The 17,646-nt window shown below is 31.3% G+C and overlaps 1 protein-coding gene across 2 annotated transcripts in view; it reads right to left on the minus strand.

Annotated features, from left to right (window-relative positions):
• LOC105193623 (sodium channel protein 60E) overlaps positions 1–17,646 on the minus strand; it is a 226,986-nt gene that overhangs the window by 41,631 nt on the left and 167,709 nt on the right. For both annotated transcript variants that reach the window (XM_039446819.1, XM_026139038.2), the window contains exons 4-5: positions 13,656–13,833; positions 2,554–2,631 (exon numbers count right to left, since the gene is read on the minus strand). In XM_039446819.1, the coding sequence (XP_039302753.1) occupies positions 2,554–2,631; positions 13,656–13,833 (256 nt within the window). The remainder of the gene's footprint in view (positions 1–2,553; positions 2,632–13,655; positions 13,834–17,646) is intronic.

Raw genomic sequence — 17,646 nt, forward strand, 5'->3', positions numbered from 1 at the left:
ATTTTGCAAATATAAGATTGGAAAATCGCAATTGCTCGTGCATGTCGTCGCACGTTCCGCAACGTTTCCTCTCTCTCTCTCGGTGTCGATAAAAAGCACGTGCCGTCTTCTCATTCTTTCAGTCTTTCCTTCATACGATTGTTCTACATAATTGAAAGGCAGTGCGCAGAAAAAAGAGATGTTAACGGCATAGCTCTAACAACAGTCAAGTTGAAAATCATCCTGTTGATTCAATAATAACCCATGTCAATCCTAGTTGCTCATATTTTTCTCATTGTCAGACTACTCTGGTTAAAAATTCACCCACAAAACTAAGAATTCTTTTAAACTTTGAAGAATTTTTACACCTTCTTTTTTTACTTTGTAAGATAAATATCTGAACGAACACTATTTTTAACGTAAACGAAAAATCGTATTAAACGTGTTTTTAATTCTAAGCTATTTGATCAGGCAGATACTGTTTTCCAAAAATAACTACTGTTGTTTAATTGACACTGTTAATATGCCATATTCTTTTCATATGTTAAAAACACGAAATCCGAATGTTGCAGAATGTTAGTTACAAAATTCATCAAAAGGAAGCGTTCGCAAGAAATTGCCATAGAGATAATATTTCCACAGTCGGCTCCAAGCTTCTTTACGGGAATGTCTCGAAAAATGCAAAGAAACCGTCAGCTTCGGACGTATCGATCGAATAAAGGGCCTACTTTCCGCGGGACACCGCGCCGATACCGTGAGAGCGCCGTAAAGTTCGCGTGCCGCCGTAAAGTAGGGAAGCTTTTGCAAACTTATTTATACGCGCCGAGCGAATTCCGTCGCGCGTACGTGCGATGCGCCCAGCGTAATCATTTGGGGAATGGATGCTTCCCGAAAATCGATAAATATAGAGGCGCTCTGGGCACGTTCGCCAGAATGCATGGAGATAAACCGATCGGATGAACGATACGCTCGCGCGATCGAGTATAACGGGATATCATAATGGAAATATCCTTATGTTGCCTGTGATTAACTAGCGGCAGTGAGAAATAATCGTGTAACATCGTTGGCGATTATCTGCAACGGCTCTCCAGCGATTTTATACGATTGCCGATAATCAACGGATGATTTATGTTTTATCGTAACTAGAACAAATATTGAGCTTTTACTGGAAATCGCTGAATGCAACGCACTTGTTTCCCAGTGCGTAATAAAATGCGTTACGATAAAAGAGTTAGTTCTATGACGAATACAATTCCTCACACTAATAAAAAAAAATTTTTGATATTTCAATAACACTTTGTTGAATTTCATGCTCATTTTGGAGCATTTTGATCAACGATTTTGTCAGAGTTTTATCAAAAATTTTTTTATTTTAATTAGTGTTCTCGGAATAATTTTGAAGAAAAAATAGAATTTTCAGATTCTTCCTTGTCGTACACTCTTATTTTTTTTCTTGGATGTCAATGATTTTAAAGTTTTTCCATACTTAAGCGCTCTGATAAGTAATTCATCGGAGTCCGTTATCATTATCACAATGTTTTTTCCTTAATTTTATTTTTTTTGAAAAACTAAGAGCATTATTACAGTCATTTTTCCGTATTTTTCAAAAACAAAAAAGAAACAAGGAAAATCTGGTTCTTCCATCGATTTTATTTTCAATAATATTGAAATAATGATGAATATTAAAATAATTGGCACAACATTTGAAACAGTTGTATAGCAAAACAATTGGTCATTTTCAAGCTTTGCCTCTGGAGACTTTTGATGCATCAAGAATTACAACATACTGCAGATGCAACCAATTTCACCGAAACCTTTAAGAATTATCATCCTTCTGAAAAAAATTTTTTAATCTCAATCAAAATCACTCCCATGAATGTCATATTCAGCTCTATAGGAATGAATTTTAATTATAATAAAATGGTAAAGTTACTCGACTAATTGCACAAGCTCAAGTTTCACTCTACGAGATATTTAGAGAGCAATGCAAATTCAATAACAATATTAATAATGTAAATAATACTTTATTAAAAGAAGATGTATCTGTTCCATTAATACTTGTTATTGAAATAACAAGAGTATTTTCAGCTAGACTGCTATTAAATCTAATGTTTAATAATATTATAAATAAAATAAATATTTTTTTTGTTACGTTTTTCTTTTTGCTTTCGTTCATTAATTTTTCTATCTTTTTTTGTTTTTGACAAAACGTGAAATTTTCTCAACTGACAACCAGCTCGCTTTACACAAATGCTTTACTTGAATTCGGATAAATTTTCCCATGTCGAGGAAATGAAATTTCCGTCAGATTGTCGAAAACTACCAATTTCTTGCATTGTCGAGAAGAATAGACGCGTGACGTCGAGAAAAATTCCGCTGCATGACAGACGTCTACCGGAGAAGCATCCTTGCGAATATTTGTCATTTCTCTTGCCTCCCTCTCAATCCCTCATCATGAGAAAGAAATCGAGTGGCACTCGTGTGAAGATGCTGACGCTGCGCGAGGTAACGCGACTCTCGAATTAGCGTATTCGAAGTGGGATCGAAGGGGGACAAGCGGAGGAAAACACTAACCTGGCGCCAGTTACGTTGCCGCAGATGATCGGCTCCTCGTCCTCGTTGTACGCCCAATTGGATGAGTTCCAAGTCCACCTGTTGGCGAAATACGAAAATTCCGTTAACGTCTCTATTCCCCGCGAGATTCCGCGATCTCCGGAGGTTCAAAGCGAGAGAATTACATAGCCATCGCTTTTCTGTGTGTTGTTGCGCGCGGCAGTCAATTTATTAGATCAATTCTCCTCAATTTGCCACTGTTCAATACGGCGTGAGCGAATCAAATCAGCTTCGGATAATATTCGATAAAAAAGAGTATATATAGAAGATAAATGTGTAGAATGACGCGTCTATAAATGTAACGGTTATAAATCGATATATTTGTTTTTATTCAATATACGTACATTGAATCGCGATATTTTGTGAAAATATATATTGTAATTTTCAACAGGCAACTTGGGAAGTAACACTGTTACGGTTATATGTATATATATATTTTTTTAACGGGCTGTGATGTAGCATTACTTTTTTTAAAAACTGTAACAGTAACGCAGTTACATTATTGCAATAACTGTAACGAATTTGATTGTTGTTTTTATCCATAGGCTAATCCAAAGGAGGTGCTTTAAGATGATGCTAAAGTCGTCCTTTTTTACCGACCGAACGTTAATTTTCGGGCACGCCGTTCTTCTAATTGCATTTACAGATTTAAAAATCCTTTTCCACAATTAAAGTATAGACAGTAATGTATAACGGACGCTATATAAGGATAAGAAAAACAAAAAAAATTGGAAAATTATTTTCAATTTTTTTTGTTTTTCTTATCCTTATATAGCGTCCGTTATACATTACTGTCTATACTTTAATTGTAGAAAAGGATTTTTAAATCTGTAAATGCAATTAGAAGAACGGCGTGCCCGAAAATTAACGTTTGGTCGGTAAAAAAGAACGACTTTAGCATCCCCTTAAACTCTCTTGAAATTTCTTTATTTATTTTTTACTTTTTAATTTCTTTCCTAAGAAAATGACAATGAATACTCTGTATGTACTAATAATAATAATAATAAAATAAAAGAATCGTACATTTCGTTTTTAAAATAATTGTATTTTCTATTTCCTTAAAAAATAAAAAATAAAAAAGAAAGTTATGATTACAAAAGTTAATTTTTTTTCTCATTTAAATTCAAAAACAAGAAAACGCTTTATATTCCAAAATATTCAAAGACAAATACGTTAATATAAAAGAATGCTGTTTATGTGATAATAGAATTATTAAAACACTCGAAAAAAATTTATTGTTAAAATACATCCATGCTGTTTACATTTATTATACATTTATTACTCTTTTCACATTTTAAACCTGTGTGTGACATAATTTCCACGTTCGATGTTTAATCTTGGACTGATAATTTGTTGTTAATAAATTTTAAGATACGACAAATCAGAGAGCAATAATGTCACATACATTTTTTTAAAAAACAATTTTGAGTTTAAAATTATTGTGTTAAAATTTTTTAACGCAAGATTAAAGATGCAAGAAGGTATAAATGTCGCTATATTTGTAAAAAGCCGAGACTTTTATTTTTCATTTTAAACATTTAAATATCCTCCTCTTTACTTTTTTGTGGTTTTACAAAAAGATAAAATATTGTATTACTTTTATGAATATTCAAATAAAAGATATTAGAGAAATACATTTTTTTATTTAACATGATCTTGTGTTTTAGCATTAAAAAAAGAGTATTGGAAAAAGTAACGATCGTTATTTTTAAGTGATTATAGTGGTAACGAATTACTTTCTGATAATTATTACAGTTATTTTTTCGATAACGAAGAACGGTAAAGAGACATTTTTATAAAAGTAACTTTTGCCATCTTGATTTTCACATATGTCCCTTTTATGTCGAAATCATATTATCAAGTTAAATTATTGATAATGGACCAAAGAGAAATGAGCATTACATCAGTATTAGTTTAATCGATTCAGAGGAAGATTAATTTCTCGTTTTCATTAATGCTGTGTTTGACTGTAGACCGCAGCTCCGATTACCTAAATGATACGAAATTGGAATCGCACGTGTGGCCGCATTCGGCGGGAATTAACATGGTGAGAATACGCGTATTATTTGCTTATATGCGCTTTCGCCTACGGCCGCGTTTTCCTCGTCGTGACGAGCAGCAGGATCATTGTATCGCGTAGCGATATCTGCTAATACAACGTGTAGCTATCGACCATTCAGTTTAATCGATGTGAAGCGGTATATCCGCTCCTACCGAGCGAAACAAATTGCTACATAGTGTTTCAATCAATCAGTTGCCGGGGAGCTGTTGTTAAAGAGACAAAGACGTGATCATTTCTTTAACAACAAGTAAACCTGCGCAAATCCTGAAGTTATACGCTTCAATCGATCAATTGTTCTTCCGATTAACATTATTATCTAATATTTGCTTTAATTTGAACGCAAAGATTAGGTATATGAATTCATCTGAAACAAGATTTGCAAAATATAAATTTAATATGAAGAAAATTTTATTCGAAATAAGTTAGAGAGCAAAAAGTTGTCATAATATTTTAATATTTGTAGACAGCTATAGATTGTGCGATAGATGCGATTGTTTCTCTAAAAACTTTGAATTTGAGCAAAGACCTATGGCTCAAATCCAATTAGAAATCTGATTTTTTTTTGATCGCGTTATTTTTAGGAAAATAATGGCGAATTACCGAGAGTAGCGAGTTGAAGCTAACAACTCTGGTCTTAAATCTCTCATCAGAGGCCGGCATCGATAGTCAAATCTCTTACATTTAAAATTGTCTCAAATATTTAAGATGCCATCAGCCAATGAGGGAACCGTATAAGAATTGCAAGGCATTACTTAAGATGGCCTTGAAATAAGACTCGACTATGAATACCGGCCTAAGTTATCTAAGACTTGCATAAATTAAATTTAACATGAGAGATTGTTAAATGTAATTGTTTATTTGCGTCAACTAGAAAGACGCTATTTTTCCTCGGTGATCAAACTGGCTAAGACACCTGCACAGAATGATGGGGAATTTAGATTCAAACACTAGCCGAGGTAGTATCTTTCGCAATAAATTCTTTACAATTGTTCTGGACAGGTGGGGCGTTGTAGAAATATTTGTAGACATCAAAGTTATTAAATTGACTAGCAATTTAATTTTTGATATTACATTTCTTGTTTTACTTAACGGCTGCGTTTTCAAGTCCGACGAAGCATGCGACGCGCAATTCGGAAGAACTTGTAAATGTTTATAAATTTATCTCGAAAATTATTGTTGAGCACTAAAGATTTGCTTTACCGTTAACCGTTTTCTGCAATTTAAATGTTGATATATTTCCCGGTCATAGAGTAATTCTAACAGCACAAGATATCGAACGAATATTATATTTCACAAATATACGCATGATATCACGATACTGTGCAAATGTTCGTACGATATTTAGAATATTCATACGATATCTTGTGCTGTTAGAGAAGGTTGCCAAAATCGCAACACTTTTAACATAGAGGTTTATAATTAAGAAATTATGAGTAATATTTTTAATCTTCTAACGTCACAATAAAGTACAAAATTTCTCTTTTAATATTTATTTTTTTTAGAATTTTATTACTGTCATAAATTTTTAAATAACGATTTTTAAAAAGCTTTTAATTAATGCGATTTAAGCAACTTCTCCTAAATTGTACCACAAGTTAATATTACTTTTTCTACTAAATTTTTTCTTCTTGAGCAAAAATGCTCAAAATTTAGACAAACATAATTTTATTAATATTGAAGATAAATGCCGTAAACTAAATATAATTTTCGTGAATGTTATAATTTCGATAATTTTTTAATAATATTGCCATTACATTGCTACATTACAACAATATTGTTACAATGTATTTTCTGTATGCAGATTATTATATTTGATTTTATATGTATATAACCACGATCAAAGCAATGGTGCGATTTAGGATACTAAAACATTTTGTAAAATTTTATTTATTTAACTTACAAAGTTATTTGAACTTTGTTAATCTAATTTTAATAATATTGTCATCATTTCAAATTATCTAAATTTACATTATTTATTTTACCTCTTTGCAATCAAGCTACGAAATGTATTAAAAAATAGTAGCGAAGTAATTACGATTTTTCTATAAATATCAATAACAAAATTTCTATTGTTCTTAACAATGTTGAATTAATGAAGGATGATGATAATGTTATGTAGTTTTCAAATAATTTCACAAAGAATTGAATTTACACGCGAGCTGGTGCGATTTAGAAGCCGGTGCGATATCATTCCACCTTACCTTACTAGGTTATTATTTAACAGGAGAGAAATGTTGCGTTCAAAATAAAGACCAGATTAAATTGGCATATAATATTTCATTGTTAATTATTAGAAAGCTGCAATCATTTCTTTGACAAGAAGTGAACTTGCGCAAACCCTGAAATATATTTCCATCACAATCCTCGCATTAATATTATTAATGTTCCTTTTAAATGCAAAGTTTAACTAAATATAAATTTGTTCGAAGCAAGATTTGCAAAAACATGAAGGAAATCTAAATCGAAATAAATAAAGAGCAGAAAAAGTTGTCACATAAGAATATTTCACTGTTCGCTAGAAAGTTAAAATCGTTTTTTTTTTTTTATTATTATTATTATTATTATATAAAGAAATGAACTTGTGCAAAGCCCGAGAAGTGCATTTTTATCAGGTTTCTTCGATTAATTACATTAATACTTTATTGTTTATAACTTAATATGAAAAATTAGATAATTTTTTTTCAACCAAGTAAAATATCAATTTAAGTGAATAATTTCGCAGAAATCGAAAGCTATCGCATTTTATTGTTTCCGCAATCAGCCAATATTCTAATTAACTTGAATTTCCGCCAAAATTCTCGGAACGTACCGAACAAAATTCTCGTCGCATATGAAAGACTTCCTTCTCACAGAATCGAGTTCATAAATAACGTGACATTCCCAGCTTTTTGCAACTGTCCGGACTTTTTTCTCCTCTTCGAGCCGCGCGCATAAATCACCTCGCATACTTGATTCGCAAAAAAAAAAAAAAAAAACGTTTCGCGCTTTCCGAGAGTGCTTCGCAGTTTTCATGCGAAGCACCGCGTAAAGGCGCATCCGTGCGTCTCCCTGAAAAGTGACATGCCGGTCACGCGTCACGCGCCATGATCCGGCGGATCCCACGGGCCCCGAACGTGCGCCGAACGCGGATCGATGCGTGCTGTCGGGGCTGGGAAGCGTGGACAATGAGATCCGCCGACGGATAGCTTCCTAAGCGCGCGGTGAGTGGCCTGTTTGGCCCCGCGACCGGAAACCCGATAGCGATGCGATGCTCGTAACCGCGTGCCGCGCTCGCGCCACGGCTGCGGAAACGAATGCTCTTTGGGACGCGTGGTGCAAGTTGATCAACTCTGACCGCGCGCAGTGACGGATTACAACGCGTCCTATCAAATTATATGCTTTGTTCTCGTATTTGCTGTTCTGATCTCTTTGGCTCACAGTCGGTCCAAATTTGCCTCCTCTTTCGGCCGCTCGTAATGAAAACAATTCTGTATCTCATAATACTTTTAAGAATTATTTGTATTTTAAATTTATGGAAAGATGTTTTAAGTCTCTTTAGATTAATTTAGATTTTACATTTCAGTCAGAAGTTACAGAATGAAAATCTTGGAATATATTTCAGAATTCACGTATGTCAAAAATTCTATTATAGAAAAGATCGACTTTCTGAATATTTCTGAAAAGTTCCAATTTATTCCAATTTCTATTGAAAAAATCCGAGGAACTTTCTCTAAAGAAAGTTTATAAAATTATAAAGAAATGTTGAAAAATTCTGAAATTTATATAGAAATTCATAAAAGAAGTTTGGCGCCAGTAAATGATCTATCTCTGCGTAAGTAGTTACAGTCGACAAATAATCAACCGCGCGAAGTGTCCGAACGCAATATCGTTCATTTTCTAGAACAGCAATATAACTAAAAAGTAATATAATAATAATAAAAATAATAATTAAATTATAATTTTTAGTTTGCAGAAAAAGAAGAAAACTGATGAAAATTTAATATACCGAATAAAGAGCTAACGATACTCTCGGTCCTCTACAATTACTACAGTTACTACACGAAAATCGTATTTAATAATACGATATTGAATTACAAAATTTTAACGATATTGAATTAAAAAATTTTAATTATTTAAAACATTCAAATTTACTTTTCTGCAAAACTTCGTTTTTTGAATTATATCGAATTACTGTCGCAAACGAGTGATATGTGTTCATAAAAGCATATTATTTTAATTATCGACAATAATTGGCTTAGAGACAGTACAATATTTTATCACACTAATTATTTTATATTACTTTATCCGATTCATAAAAAAAGTTGAACAATAGAATCATCTACAACAGAACCAGCAAATAATTTCTCATCGCACAAGTAGTTATGATCGATGAATAGTCAGCCTCATAGAGAATGTGTCCAAGCGCGATGTTTTAGTTTTGTAAGAGTACATCTTTTCCTTTTTGGTATACAATAATTGCTACGAAACAAAATTCCTCTTAAAAAATTGAGCACTTTTTCGAAAGAATTTAGCGAATTTATTGTAAAGTAAATGTTCCAGTATAACTATTGGACATGTAAAGATGCAAAGCCAAAATTATTGAACTTTTGTAATGATATTGCATGATAAAAATAATATCTAATAATATAATTAGGTAAAAGTTTAAATATAAAACGTTAATATTAATATGTAAAAATAAAAATGTTTGAATTATTTAAAAAATAACAACTTGTAAAGCATCCGAATAGATCAATAGAATTTGTGTTTCTCGTTCCCGATAATATTACGAAGTAGGGAACTAGGATTGAACAATTTATTTCAGTTAAATGCAATAATTTTTTTTTTTTTTTTTTCCAGAAAGAAGCAAATGTTATACGGACACACGTGGATTTTTCCATCTTTGAGATAAAAGTCGAAAAAATTTGCAAAACGTAGAAAAATCTGATTTCTTTTCAAGCCTTTAAAACTATAATTTGAGCAGCGTTTATTTAATCCACGCGATTAATTCTGAGATGTGATTTGCTGAATGATTTTCAAAATAAAAGAGAAAATGGATATTTCCAAATTCGTAACGCACAGCTTATATGGGAGCTTCTGACTTAAAAAGCATACGCTAAAGAAATGCACAGAGAAATTTTGCTTCTTAGAAATTATTGTTGGCAAGTAAAAAAAAATGTATTCTTGTCCGAACATATCGTGGTACTTCTAACCTTCTTCTTAAACAAAATTTCAATATAGCAATAGTAGAAAGAAAAATCCTTTATTTATTATTTACCTTTTTTTTCCACCCTCTTTACATGAAGGATCAAAAAAATTTCGCCGCATACTCCGTTTAATACTATATGTCAATAACGTCCTCATGAATAACGTCCTCATGCATATATTTGCAACGCAAAGTAAGGACCATCTCACATGTCCTCACGTTGCTTACACGGCAAAAATGTATAATTGTATTATTTAACATAGGTTTTTAACTTTCACGCGAAGCAATTTCTTTTAAACTAATATTTAGTTAGATTAGAGTTTATCTCTTTTTTTCTTAGAGTGTACGGACTTTGCCCATGTGTATTTCGCTTAAATATGCAAATGATGTGATATTTACACTAGTAAAGTTCGAAGGTATGGAATTAAACACATGTTTACATTGTCAACTTTTTTGTTAATAATTTTTTTTCATAAATAACGAGGACGGCTAAAACCTTTTGAAGGTCACTCAGGGTCATGACTTTGACAGTCAAGATCAAGGTCATTGGAGCTGGGTAAGCTGGTTTCTGCTACAGTCAATACCAAAGTTTTAAGAACATTAACAAAATAAATTCTAATCTATAGTTGTATGATAAATTAATTTTTTTTACCTTATAATTATTGTAACATTTAAAACATTTATTATGAATATTTTAAAGCATTTAGAGATCGCAATTTTAATATTAGAATTAAATATTAAATTTTAAGATAATAAAAAAAACAATATTCAAGAATAATAATAACCCTACTTGCAACGGACGAAGAAACAGACACATGCTGTTTTGGTCGCAAAGTCGCAAAAAATATGGCACGCCTTTTTGTACGTCGCTGAGACGTAATCAAATAACTTTAATGTTTTAATTAATCATATTTTAATTAAATAAAATTACATTTCGTTTAGCATTTTATGTGCATAAGTAAAAACGAGGGTTAGGTGGTAACTAGTTAAACTGTTATAAGTTAATTAATAAAGTTAAAAGTTAATAACTTCTAACTTAACTTAGTTAATTTTTAATAATTTAATTTTCAACATTAACTATAATAGTTATTTTTGAAAGTTAAAAATTGTGTAAGAAAAAATTGTAAGAGAAAAATACATTCCCATATAAGAAATAAGATTTCTTTGTTAGATTATGCAAACTTAATTTACAAGTAAAATATTAAGTTTGTTTGATGATCCATATTATAATTGCTTTAAGTAATTTAATTTTTAAAAAATTACAATTTTGTTATTTAATATTAATGTTTTTCAAAATTCATTTATAATTTAAATCAAGTTAATTTACTTTTAACGTAACTTTTAACTAGTTAACTTTTTGTTCATGTAACTTTCGAACGTAACTAAATTAACTTTATAAACCATTAACTTTTTAACTTAATATAGTTAAAAAAAAGTATTAACTTACCCAACCCCAAAAACCAATCTTAACTTCTCAAAATTGATCGATCATTTTTGTGACCAAAAATTTGGCTGTTACTTACGTGATAACAACGTGCCAGTCACGTTTCAAACAGTTGAGGCGTCGCTGCGACATAATGTGCGACGAGTTAGCACGTCACAGTAACGTGCTCGTTTCGTTTGGTGCAGGCAGGGAACAAATTTCCGTGTAAAGATCCGTATGTAAAAACTTTGTTCGGTCACTGGGACATTTAGAGGAGAGGGCGGTACTACTGTATTTACATTTTATACAATAACCTTGCTCCCGTAGCAGAAAAACGTTACCGTGATGTTGCAATGACGTTGCTGTGTCACAACAACATCACTGCAACATCACGGTTATGTTTTTTGCTATGGGGCTGTTGATATCCCAACAAACGTGTAATATTTTTTTTATTTTTAATAATATTCCCGAATTATTAATAAAAAATGGTTATGTGTTTATCCCAGACAATATTAATACGAATATTATACGAAGAAGTAAATAATATTATTTAATATTTTAGTATTTAAAATTAAGAGAAAACTTAAGGATTACATTTCTTAATGTATCGTTCAATTGATTTTAGACTCAAAGTCACGAAATATTTAGTATTACATTTAGAATGTTATTTATAAAATTTTTAATGACGAAAAAATGCAATATATTAGTACGATAATATTCTTGAGTTTGAAAAAGATAAAGAAGTACGTGTAATTATGTTAAGATGTACCTCGAAAAGTTTCGAGGTATTCAAAAGTAAAAATGCTTTACAATAAGTGTCGGTTATTTACATATAACAAATAATTCCGTCAGTAGTTACTAGAATTTGTCAACTAATAACCGAGATATATTACGAGTTGCCATTACCTCCAAGGATCGTAATACTCAAATAGTATGAAGCATTGTAACAATATTGCTGCAATGTTTTATACTCCGACTACTCTGAGGAAACAATTGCATTTTGTAGTGGAGTCAGTCGGCTAGTAGACGGAGTCAGTCGAATAGTAGTGGAGGTTATATGGCTTTTGAGGTTATATGCCCCCCCCCCTCTCTCTTCCACTCGTCTTAATATTTATCAATAAATTTCTTGTATTGGACATCATCGAAATTGTGATTTACAAAGCTTTCGAAATTTATTGCATATCTCGTTAACAACTTTGGGCGATAAAAAAAAATCGAAATGAACGTACTATCTATTCATTGAATTTCATAGGATCATATTTCACTAGATGTACGCCTGTATTTGAAAATACGCAAAAATTTCTGCATCAAAATATCAAATATTTTTCAACTGCATTGCGGAATATATCTAGCAAAATCTGTGGAATCATACTTTCAACTACGTTTAATATAATATTTTGTAGTTCTGTATACACTTCTTCTACGAATTAGAAAAGGGACGACCTACAAACAGAAGTCATAAAAGTTATGTAACATCAGTGTCAGAGTTTAGCACATTGATTTTACGCTACGACTAATAATAAAATCTTTGAAGTATAAAGACGAAGTTAAGTGTTTATATAAAATGCAATACCTGTGTAAATAGCTAAATGCTTACGTCACCCTGTCAGTTATTTAGAATTGCATATCTAAATCCAGAACGTGGAAACTTTATAAACGTTTTATAATCAATATTGCTTAAAGTTAATGTCTGACGGAACATATTTCTATATGTATATCTGGATGTCTACACGGGAATTTATTGTCATTAATCTTAAATGTATTTCTTTTAATATTAGTTTATAAAAATTAACTTAAAAGAATTAATTTGGTTGCAACTTGGTTGAAGCTTATATTTTGATGAAATGCACAATAATATATAAATATACACTAACTTTGTTGTGCAACCTAATTTATTTTTTTATGATGTCCTTAAAATGTTTTAAAGAAACATTTGTCAAAATATTTCTTTGTACTTATTTTATAAAATAATTGAGAACAATAATTTAAGGCATTAAAAAGAAGCGTTAAACTTCAGATGGACTAAACAGACTCTAGATCATTGGTTTACTCAAATGTTTTACAAGTTTTCATTATTTTTTATATCTTTGCATGTTAATAATAACGTTTTATATTTGATATTATATTTTAGTTAGTTAATTATTTTATAATTACAATATAATTAGATCACTTTATATCTGAATGCTTGTAACAATTCAACAATATTGGTTCTGTGTCGTTACATGTCTGGTTACTAAGACATTAATCTTAATATTCAAAATTGTCATAATAACAATATAGATATATTTGAGAAGAATGATCGAGAATATTTCACGGGATATTTTTCGGAGAAATATAAAAATTAGGAATTAATTAGAATCGCATCTTTTGCATTGGCGTAAAAGAAACTAACTTACCCCATCCAGTCGTTTTGCATGGCACTCGGATCTTGCTTCACACATTTATTCCTAAGTTCACCCATGTAAACTTGCAAGGCGAACAGTGCAAAAACCATCAGGCAGAAAATCGTCAGCGTCATTACTTCAGCGAGTTGCTTGAAGCTGTGTAACAGCGCGTTGATGATAGTTTTTAAACCTGTAACACACAATTTGCGCAGTTTTTTATTTACCCGAGAGCAAAGTTTTCCTTCTTTTAACGTCATAGATATATGTGCACTGAGAAAAAAAAGTTGTTAACTTGACTACAATTTTCAATTGAGATTAAATTTCTTCAATTGAAGTATTTATGTACATAAATTAAACATATAAATGCTTAAATAAACGTAATTCAACTATTAATAAGCTAATGAGAGTAACCGCGCTTGTTGGTGCGTAGAATTAACAATTTTATTAATTTGAAAACGGACGTTTCGACTCAGCTTCGAATCATTTTCAGCTACAATTCCTTATCTCTTGAGCGCAGTTACATACGTTTGCTCTTGCGAGATGCTCCCCAGCTGGGCAATTCACCAGGACCAACAAACAATTTTCATGGGAAGATTAATTTCCGGTCACTGTATAGAATATTAAATTGGACTTTTTAGTCTCTTGTTAGAAATTTTTGTTAAAAACTGTGTCCACCGCTCCCCCACCGTAGGATTACTCCACCAGAGAAGCCCGCAAATCGACAAAACCAGTCACAGTTTAAATAAAAGTTCAAGTATTTTACGTATTTGAATTAAATGCATAAATACTTGAATTGCAAAAATTTAATTGTGTTGGAAATTTTAGTCAAATTAATAACTTTTTGTTCTCAGTGTATATGCAGTCGTTTTAATAGAATTTTCCTTAAAAGCCAAAGATGATTTTGATCAGTTTAATCGGCAATCAACTTGTCAAGCATATTTTTGTTAACAGAGAATTATTAACAAAGTATTCAAAGACTCTCAAGATTTAACACAAAATAAACAGCTAAAACAGGCTAGTGAGAGTCAGCGCGGGTATAAGAGCGCAAAACACAATCAGTGTTCAAATAGTTATTTATTCATAATGAATCAGAAGTAACGAACGTTTCGGCTCTCTTTGGAGCCCTCTTCAGCGAAATTACAAAAAAAAAAATTATTTTAATTGTCATCTTCAACGCAATTACGAGTGGAAGAACACGATGGTTGTTTAGAATTTCACTGTCAATTTCACTGACACGACAACGGGCGATGCTTCCACGGCGGATTTGGCAAACCGTTGGTGACTCATTTAATTCCCGGTAACGGACTGATGACGATTAGAATAGCTTCCACTTGTAATTGCGTTGAAGATGACAATTAAAATAATTTTTTTTTTTTGTAATTTCGCTGAAGAGGGCTCCAAAGAGAGCCGAAACGTTCGTTACTTCTGATTCATTATGAATAAATAACTATTTGAACACTGATTGTGTTTTGCGCTCTTATACCCGCGCTGACTCTCACTAGCCTGTTTTAGCTGTTTATTTTGAGAGAATTATTAGTTTGTTTAACACAAATACAAGTTCAGATTAAGAACTATAAATTATAGCAGAAAAAAGTTTTGCTCTAAATGATTCTGTTAGTTGATTTAATGGCCGATTAAAGAAATCCAAATTTAAACGAAACCATCCTAAAAGGCCAAGTTAATAATAATAATTAAAAGTTCTCGCGGCCAGTAATACTTCCCGTCACATATTTTTTTATTTATTAAACGATTTAATTTTCGCGCGTTTCTTTTGCTTCTGATTACCAAAGCCTGCCGTTAATTTTAAATAAATCGTAGCCGATTGTTTCGAGGCTGAGGCAGTTTTATTCGAGAGATATCTCATTGACTTACTGCTGAAAACTTTTGCTCTATTCACTTCGTCGCGTGCAGCGTATCGTTAGCGGAGCATTCATTTCATCGGCCTTTAAAAATCCCGCGAAGCGTAAGTGAGCTATCCCGCGACCTTTAACTGTTCTCGAAAAACCTGTTCTACGAGTGTGCCTCCATTTCCAGTCGCGCAATAGAAATTTCAGAAAAACTTGGCCAAAAATTTAATTTTAAATAAATAAATAAATATATACATATATATTTTATAGAAGTATATTTTATATAAAAATATTTTTTTTTTAACGAAAATTTGTCACGAAAATTAAATCTGGTGTTGGTATGAAGGCCAGGTTTAAGAAAAATCGTATTTTTTAAGCATTTTATGACTGCAGCGCTATCTGTCAATAAATGTTAAAGTTTCTGTATATCATAATAAATACTCCATTGAACAAAGAAACCGATACCACAAACGATTTTTGACTGCGATTGATCAAAATAGGTTTTTTAAGCCTTTAAATGTTTACTTTCATAAAAATTCGAATTTTGAAGGATTAAATAAATGACTTACTGTCAGTATTTTTGGCTACAAAAATTCAAATTTATATATTTAATTCTTGGCAACAATATCTCAATGATCAGCTCAACAGGATATGCCTCAATATGATTTAAAAAAAATTAAAATACCATGTTACGTCGATTTTTGCGTTTAAACGACTACAGCGACCTCTAAAACATTTTTTAAAAATCTGAACAAAAAACGAAATTTACTGTTGCAACATATACTTTCGATTTTCGGTGAAGCAAATGAAGAAAAAAAATAGTCGGTTTTTTTGGACCACCATAAATATATATATATATATATATATATATATATATATATATATATATATATATATATATAAAGAAGAAGAGGGTTTTATGGCTACCCCCATTATCTGTATTATTAGATGACGAATTCAAATAATTGTTTATGTTGTTATTATACAATTAGTAGGCTGAATGGCGCTAATATGTCAATAAGCAATAGCTAAAAATTGTTATAGGGTATTTTTTACTTTTGAGCACTTCTAAACGTCTTCAGGGTACATTTTAACAGTTAATTTCACATACTTCCTCATTGTTTTTAAACTTAAGCGTACGCGAATGCATGTACGCTCGAGTGTTTTTTGTCATTCAACTTTTTGTTTGGTTGTACGCACTTTGAATTATGCAGGATTAAACAATAACAAAGAATATTGTTAATATGGTTTTTTTTACACGAAATTTTTATATTGAAATATTTCTTCGATAAATTGATTTATATTTGTGGTTTAAAATTAAACACAGATAAAATAATATTTCTCATGATGTCTCTAAAGTCTTTAAACGCAGGGAAATTTTAAATCAGGAAAATTCTAAACAATGGAGAAACATATAATTAAAAACGTATTAATTTTTTAACAAAACGTTGGCTGCGTTCAGTAAAAAAAGCAGCTTAGTAAGCGCTATATGTTGCGCTGCCAGCAGCTTACGACTTTTGATGAACGCACTTTTCTGAAATATGTGTACGCGTTAACACAAGTATGAATGTGTTTTGTGACTTGTCATAACTTATATTTTTTGAATAACGATTAGGAAAAAATAAATAAATAAAAAAAAATAACGATTAGAAAAATTGACTGTTGCTGTATTTTTGCCGCACGACAACAAAATTCCGATTAACGCCGACGTGACACTTGGAACTTAGTATTATAGTAATATTAGATTACAACATGTTGCGTTTAATTAGCATATTTTCATTATGCTGGAAGAAATGGCGACCGCTGAATAAACGTGTTAGAAAAGCGCAAAGCGATTAATGGCGCTCAACTGAAAATCTTGCAACAGTTGGAAAGCTGCTTTTTCTGCTGAAAGCAGCCATTATTTTTTTTTTTAAACTAATCTGATTTTTAGAACATTTTTTTGATCTAGCCATATTACCATCGCTCTTTTTTCACCGATTATGCATTGCGTCACATTTTTATAAATCACGTCCTAAGTAATAAATATTTCATCACTTTGAGTCTAGAATTTGTTAAAAAACTCTTTGACGAATATAATCGTTCCAGTTACAATATAAAATATTGATTATCGCGACAACGCCGATTAATTACATATCACGATAAAGAATAGACGA

Source organism: Solenopsis invicta, chromosome 3 (assembly GCF_016802725.1).
Source record: "Solenopsis invicta isolate M01_SB chromosome 3, UNIL_Sinv_3.0, whole genome shotgun sequence".
Taxonomy (NCBI): Eukaryota; Metazoa; Arthropoda; class Insecta; order Hymenoptera; family Formicidae; genus Solenopsis; species Solenopsis invicta.